Consider the following 8109-nt stretch of genomic DNA (forward strand, 5'->3'; position numbering starts at 1 on the left):
AATGATTTGGTTTTATTAGTGATACTTTTTGCAAATGTTTACACGTTAATGGTACCTATGAGATTATATATATGTATTTATTTATTTGATTACTGATGTGATGTTTACACCTCAACGTGACTTTGGTTAATAAAGATGATGGACATTAATAAATAAAAGATGAACCAGGGATGTTTGTCTTCTCGATCCAAACTCAAAACTCTGAATTTCAAATCAAAGGAGTGAGTACCCTAACAAATAAGAACAAATAAGTCAATCAATCATCCAAAAATGGTGATGAAGGGATTTGTTAAATGACAACAGAACATCGTGATGGGAACCAAAAGAAAACAACTGATGCTTTAAAATAAATCACAGTGGAAAAAGAAGTGTGATGATGTGTGGGAGGATCTCTGTGTGTGTGTGTAGAGAGAGAGAGAGAGAGAGAGAGTGTAAGTGCACAGAAAGCGCACTGAGCAGTTAAGTAAATGTTATGAGATGCAAATGGATTGCTGCTGTGGATGTGATGAAGTCATTCATTGTTTTGAACAGGAATATTTTCACATGTTTCTGAGCACCGGCCAGTGTTTGGGAGTACACTGAAACATATTTCCATTCTCTGATGAACATTTCAATCATGAGAGACTCAGCGAACTGAATGAGAAAGATTTATTAAGTACAAAGTTTGAATGTGCATTGGCGTCCTAGACCCCATCGCGAAGACCACATCCGGAAAGGGGGGAAAACGCAAGAGGAGAGGCTGCTGGATCATAAGATCCCCCCCGGGGTCTAGACCTGGTGGTGGTGAAGAGCTGGAGGGCAGGAAATAGAAGGCCTTACTGGCGTGGATCTGGTGGTGCTTGGGGTGGAGGAGGGTTGCCGGGTTCGATCAGAAGACAGCTGGAGAAGAGACGAAGACTTTTAAATTTCGTGCTAAGCTGTGATTGGTCAGGAGAGGGATGGAAAGCGACAGCTGATTGGTGAGGGAGGTGCTTTCTATTAAGCACCTGACTAAGAGAGCGGAAGAGAGGGGGAGCAGAGGAGTGAGGGATAGAGGGAGAAAGATTAGGAAGCGGATAGGGATAAATGGTGAATGATGGGAAATAGAGTCTTCCTGATTGAACTTACGCTGAGAGCTACATTTGAGTCAAATATTATGTTATTCTCACATAACTGCTGATGTGATGTACTGATCATCCACCCCACAGGCGAGCATTAGAGGGCAGCATTTGTTCATCATTCAGCAGTGTTCATTTCATGCCACCAACATTAATTTCACACTGTTTGTAATGTTATCTTTAAAGATAATCTCCTGCCTAGAGGGGCCTGATCTGATGGCATGGACCCCGGTCTTTAGTACGCTCCACAGATTTCAGTCAGCGACGGCTCTTTACATACATCTCTTACAACCTTTCTTTCCAGAGACTTTCATGTGTTTCTCTTCCTGCCTTTTCACTGATAATATCGCTCACACCAGTTCTTGAAATTTGCTTTGATAGGATTGTTTAATCTTCTTATTTCTTTCATTTTCACAATGATGCCTTCACAAGTGTTGAGGCCAACATTGCTTGTTATACTGTGTGTGTATTACATGATAGAAATCCTCACTTTTAAGTGGAAATAAAAGCACAGACGACATGGTATCATTGTATAACAATAATTTGTACTGTGACGTAACAAAGACGGCAGTTCTTAAGGGGGCTAATAATATCGACCCTGGTAGTTTTCATTTTATGTAAAAATACAATTTTTGTATTTTTGTAAAATACAAAATAATTAAGGCTCTTTGAGGAAAATTTTATGAAAAAACATTCTGTTAAATTCCTTTGCTCAATTTAACAGAATTTTGAGCCTCCTATATGTGTTGGAACCTTTGAGGCTTCTCAGGCCTTTTAATTTTTCTACAGCTGCTTTCACTAACCTCAATTTGTTAACCAACATTTTCTCAATTTGTTCTTTATGTAACGTCTGCTCATCATACATTCCAGGAAACAGGAAAAACAGCACCAGTGGATCTGTTAGATAAGTTAGAATTAAGGAGTCTCCTCTGGTACTTCTTTGTGATACACACTTGTTCTTATTTGTACAAACAAAAGCTTTACAATTTAAGGCAAAAAAAACCTTATACTTGTACTTAACATATACCTGATGAACAGAACCATTAGGCTCTTGATTTTCTGAGATGCCTTTTCATAGGAGGTCACTGAACTTTTTCCAAATCAAACTTACATAAGTGGAACTTTGCTTTTCTATTTTTAGAGCTAAGAATCTTTTGTGTGATTCCTTTAAGGAAGCATCTTCTGCCTCATTAAATCACCAACCAATAAATTGTTGTCTGCCACTGCATGTTTGGAGATTTTTAAATGTGTTTATATTCTTCAGTATCATAGTCTCAAAGTATGTTTTATTTCAATCACACCTTTTTTTGCATTAAGAGCAAGATGATTTTATGTAATGTTTGTGTGCACCACATAAAAATGGGAGTGGTAGTGTGCAGCGTAATCTCACATAACATGGATCAACAGTGTGTATAGCACCTTCCTTTGGATATCTGACTACTTACACACAAAACTCATGCCATTTCCTCAAGATCCCTGCTTACTCTAATCTCTCTTGCTGTCTCTCTCTCTCACACACACACATACACACAGTGCTGGGATAAAAAAAATGGTTCTGCACTCACCGGGTAGAGAAGGAGAGGAAGAGGTAGACAGGACAGAGAGGATGAAAGAGATAGAGAGGAACAAACATGCATAAACATCATAAATTACAAAGGACAAACATGACAGGTTATTTTAATTTTAAGAGTGAAAACATGTATTTACGGTATTTGTTTTTTAGCTGGCATGTTGTTCCAGTTAATTATACAAGCACTACATAGATGAATGACAGATGTTGACAGTACATACTGGGTTTCAGGAAGGAGGGAGACCTGCAGAAAGACGCAGAGAGAGAGAGAGAGAGAGGCAGTAGACTTCTGACTAATAATTCACCTCACGTTTCCTTGTCTCTGAGTAAACACAATAAAGGCTTTGACGATAACTGACCCTCCCAAAGTAAACGGAGGAGTTACCAGGATTCTTGGCAAGAAGAAGAAGAATAAGAAACAACCCATTTTATATTTCCTTTTGTGGGTAATCAATGAAGTTTTAACATGCCGCATTTTACTGAGCAGCACGTGGTCTCACTAAATCAGTAACATGAAAAGAGTTTTATTGAACAGTTCCTGTTCAGGTCATTGAGTCCACAAGCACCAAAACAATGATAAACAACAACTTCAACGCCTCACAACAGTTTGATCCACCTGAAAACAATATACTTTTTGTCACATGAAATACACTGTTGTAACTAAGTAACACTAAGTAACTCTTAGTCATTTGCTTTAATGTGTCTCAATCTCCCATTCTTGCACAAGTGTTCTGAGCAGGTTCATAAAAAGAGGAGATTGTGGCACCTTTCATGATGCTGTTACTGCTGAATGTTATGCTGGATTCCTATAAAGATTATTATATGAAAACTTTGTCCTTTTTTTGTAGTCCCCAAAGTTTAATGTTGTGAAAGCAGAGCACACAGAAACAAGGCTTTTCCTGATGACTACACTGCAGACAATGTTATTTTGTAAAGGAAAAGAAGTGAGGGGGGTGAGACCAGGGGAGCAATGAGCAGTATTGGATCAGCTTTAGCAAGGGACAAAACACTAGAACCGAAAATTGATTAATTAAAATAAATAAGAACAAATAAGTCAATCAATCACTCCAAAAATGGCGATGAAGGGATTCAGTAACAGCCGCTGTAGTATGCCGGAGAAACCAAGAGAAAAAACGGATGCTTTAAAATAAATCACAGTGGAAAGAATTGCAGACGTCTCTCTGCAGGAAGTTTAGTGAAGCATTAGGGAAGCTGCTTCTGTCACATCTAGATGATGCTTTTAACTCAGCCTCTATAGCACTACGTCTTTTAAGTTATGCTTTTTAATTAGCACCACATTTTCCTGTCTATGTGTTTATTTCTAGACCTGCACAAAAACCTTTACACACCTTAATTTATACCCACTTAGGAACAACAGACATCTTTTTACATAAGGTGCAACTTTTTATTGACATAGATATTATATAAATTGACATTTAGTAATCTTACAGGTTAAAAACATTGTTCATAAATGTCTCTTTAGAATAAGCAGCAGAAATAGAAGGAAGAGAATGCATGTTCCAGGCTATGTGTGAGCTGTCTGGCAGTGAGTCGAAAAGCCATGTCGCCAGCATTCAGACTGATGACTGATTATCTTATTATTATTATCTTTATTGCAGCTTGTGTTTCACAGCAGTGTGACATGTCCTAAATTCTTTCACACCATGACATATTTTTACACACTGTAAAATACAAGTGAAAGTACCAAAAGGAATAACTGAATTATACATGTAATCATAATCAGCTATGCAGTGATCTCCACATCAGAAAATGCATTAAAAATAGAAGATACAATGCAAATTTATAACCTCTTCAATTCCATCAATCAGCTTTATTTTTCCTTGAAGCATCTTTAAAGCTAGACGTGTACACATTCTTTATTTAACGTATGTAACCAGGCCACATACACATCCTTGCACCTGCCCCCCTTGTTGCTTCACTGAAGCTACATTATTCTTAAACTGAGTAAAATATTCAAACTTAAGACGCCCTGCTCCATTTTATAAAATAGAACCTCTTGGCATCATTTTATTAATTAAGCAAACATTTGTCTGGTCCAGGTGTCCGTCTCTTTAGTCTCTGTTGTAAGAAGAAAAGACTGAATCCTACTCTACAAAACACATCTGACTGTGGTATTGAAGAGGTTAAAACTGAGTCAGAACAAAAGAATACAGACAAAGACTGAGTCCACCATTTGTAGTGTATGTGCAAAAGTTGCACTAGCGGCTGGGAATGTACTCTGGCTGAATGTGAAGCCTGGTCTTGGTGGCCAGGGCAGCTTTGCGGGTCATGGTGGTGCAGCGGGTCAGGATCTCCTCAGTCTTGGGTCTGGGAGGAACCCTTGGAGCACCTGAGGCAACGTCGCTGCCTTTGGACCGGACAGATCCGGAGCTCTCAGAGCTGTTGTCAAAGCTGCCTCTTTTAGAGAGGCTGAGATCAGGGCTGCTTTGTGGGCTGTCGCTGACAGGGTGCGAGGCAGCAGGACCACCTGGGGGGCTCTCCTCAGCCAAACTTGAAGAGGATTCACTGCCAGAGGAGAAGCTGGAGAAGCTGGAGTCGTTGCTGGCATTGCTGGTGTTGCTCATGCTGCGCATGCGGTTGTCTGTGGTTGAGGCTTCTCTCTCCATCTGCAACCAGGACTCAGAGACAATATCCAGGGACCGGGCCTTGTGGAGACGCCCAGGGACACTGGGCTCACAACTTGAGGGTCCGGCTGCAGGGTCTTCTTCTTCATTGATGCTGGGTGGATGAGAAGCCTGAGGATCCCTGCTGGTCGCCAGGTTCAGAGAGGAGCTGTGGAGCCTCCTCTGCAAACCAAACAGGCCTGCACATGGGTTGTTGTATGGTTGCAGGTACATGGAGGGGATGTACCCAGCCTTGCCATTAAATCTGATGAGTAGAGGTAAAAAGTTATTTAAACCAACTGAACATTGTGTTAAAATGTAAGAAAAACGTTTCTCTGTTGTTTGCACTGCAGACCGACCTGATGAGCCACCAGCCATTGTCAGACTTCCTCAGCACCTCCACCACAGAGCCAATAGGCACAGATAACTCATCCGCCTTCTTAGTAGAGAAACTCCTCACGGCACAATACAGAGCCCCTACAATGCACAATCAACAAAAACACAATTTCACAAAGTGCCACAAAAAATAACTGACCACTTAAAACTGGTTAAACAGAGCTCTCTAGTGTTAGCTGTTTGTAGCAACAAGTACTATGGACGCACACCAATCATTCACTCAATTAATCTCACATAATGCCCTATCAGTGTGATAACTGTGCACTCAGTCAACACTTTTCAAATTAAAGTTTAACTATGTCACACCTCCCAGCTGGCATTCAGCAGCATCATCGTCCTCTCCTTCAAATAAGTCCAGGTAAGGAGCAGGAAACCATGCCAGACGCTTGTCCTCATTCTCCACCAGCCACCAACCTGCCGAGCAAGACACAAAAATGAGTTCAGAAAATGGAAACATTCAATAACTCTGATTCATTTTGTTTACAGTAACAAACATACCTGCAGGGTCTTTGATAAGAACGTCCAGCTTCTCATCCAGAGCGACTTTGAACGGGCGGTTCTTGACGTCCTTTGTCTCGTAAGCGGCCACGCAGCGGTAAGTCTGGGTGACGAATGGGTGGGTGACACTTCCTGCATGTGGGCGGGTAACACTGTTTCCTCCTCCGCCTGACCCATCAGGCAGATCATCAGACAGGAGGATCAAGATACTGTGAGAGGATTAGAGAATAGTTAACTCATGTTAACCCTTACAAACTTCACAGTATGTTCTGGCTGACCTCTGACTCCTACCTGTTCTTGGTGAAGTCTGGCTGCAGGTCGTGGTCTTTGGGAGTGAAGAACTGTGTGACCTCCGAGCTCTGGGTCACAGTTTGGTCACACTTCAGCAGCTGGCTGCAGTAGCTCTCCAGGAACTTCATCCGCTGGATAGATTTCTTGGATCCTTTCTGTTGCATGCTGCTCTTTAAGGCCTGACCTGGAGAGAAAACACAAAGTCAGAACCTCATGATCATTTGATGACTTTATCAGCAGTCTCTGAATATAACTATGAGATTATATTGCTGCTATATCCCTTTACACAAGTAGGATTATTCACGCAGTAAAACTTTCTTAAATAATTTGGGTTTTTAGGAGAGGTTCACAGTTTACTTACCTCTAAACTTTGGAATCACTCTGTCGCTTTTCCGGAAAGGATTTAAGTGAGGAAATCTCTTTTTTAGCTGTCTCTGTTGAAAAACAAATACAAAACGTTTAATGAAAAACCAGGTTACAGATCCAGCCTTTAATGTTAAATTATTTTGTTTTCCATCTTAACTTACATGAAACTTCTTAAAATCCTGGAATGACCTGTAGATGATCACTTCAGTCTCATCAGACCATATCACGGACATCATGTACATCTGTGGAACGGTTTAGAAAACAGTAAATAACGGATCTCTGATCAAATTACTGAGCACTATTTAAGATATTAAAGATGATCTCTGTGCTGTTTAACTCACCTTGAGCTTCGGTGCGTCCCTGGCGACGCTTCCAACAATGCGCGCACTGATAACAAAGCGCTGTTCGCCGGCCATCGTGTGCTCTCCTGAGTGTCCAAAGCTTCACAGTTCGCTGACCTTCAGTGTGCTGTTGAGCCTGCTTCCACTGCTCTGTGTGGTCAGGGAGCCTGATGCGCTGCATTTATTACAGAGAAGGCAGAGGAGGGGCGGAGTCTGTGGAGCACAGGATGGATGCAAGAATCCCAAGGCGTGGCCAGCAGGAGCTGTAAGCATCACACAGATTATGTCGGAGAATGCGGCAGAACAAGTCATGGAAAACCCACGTTATGATATGTGTATAATAAGGTCAATGCTACAAATTATTCAAATAAATGTGTGTTTGTTTATTTGACAATTAAGGGCAGTTTTTTAAACAGTTAAAAAAAATCAGCTGCTCCAGATCTTCTTTCTCAGTAAAAATCTTTCTAATATAATAACTTTTTTTTCTCCCCTCACGTGCAGTCACACCAGTCATCTGACAGCAATATCCCTTATCAGGAACTAGTGCAGAAAGCTGTGTGTCTGTTAAACTGACCAAACAGGGAAGAGTGTGTGTGTGTGTGTGGGGGGGGGGGGGGGAGCAGGTGTTTCTTCAAAGTGAGCATTGCATGAAAAGGCCAGAGTCAGAAGGGGGCTATCCCAGTCACTCATCAGATGGACGTGGGTGTGGTGTCCTCGTATGAAGTGATGCCAGGATTTTATCAAACATATAAACTGATACACACACACACACACACACAGTGTTATGGTAGTAAAAGTCAGGACTGTCCAGCCCTGTGTTTGACCCGAGCGCATGTCAACACTTCAGAGTAAAGCCTACGTGAGATTTCCAACAATGAGCTCAGAGTATTTGGACGTCTGCTCGTGACACATGTTCAGAGAATAAC

The 8109-nt window shown here is 41.3% G+C and overlaps 1 protein-coding gene across 1 annotated transcript; it reads right to left on the reverse strand.

Moving 5' to 3' along the window:
• Positions 1–4348: 4348 nt before the first annotated feature.
• LOC114451430 (NADPH oxidase organizer 1-like) lies at positions 4349–7323 on the reverse strand. Its single transcript, XM_028430028.1, has 8 exons — positions 7184–7323; positions 7004–7084; positions 6838–6910; positions 6477–6660; positions 6186–6394; positions 5994–6101; positions 5651–5768; positions 4349–5556 (listed from the first exon to the last, which is right to left on the reverse strand). The coding sequence occupies exons 1-8, from the start codon at positions 7256–7258 to the stop codon at positions 4887–4889; spliced, it is 1518 nt and encodes a 505-aa protein (XP_028285829.1). The 5' UTR covers positions 7259–7323; the 3' UTR covers positions 4349–4886.
• Between the last annotated feature and the right edge of the window lie 786 nt (positions 7324–8109).

The sequence above is a fragment of the Parambassis ranga genome, chromosome 19 (assembly GCF_900634625.1).
Source record: "Parambassis ranga chromosome 19, fParRan2.1, whole genome shotgun sequence".
Classification (NCBI taxonomy): domain Eukaryota; kingdom Metazoa; phylum Chordata; class Actinopteri; family Ambassidae; genus Parambassis; species Parambassis ranga.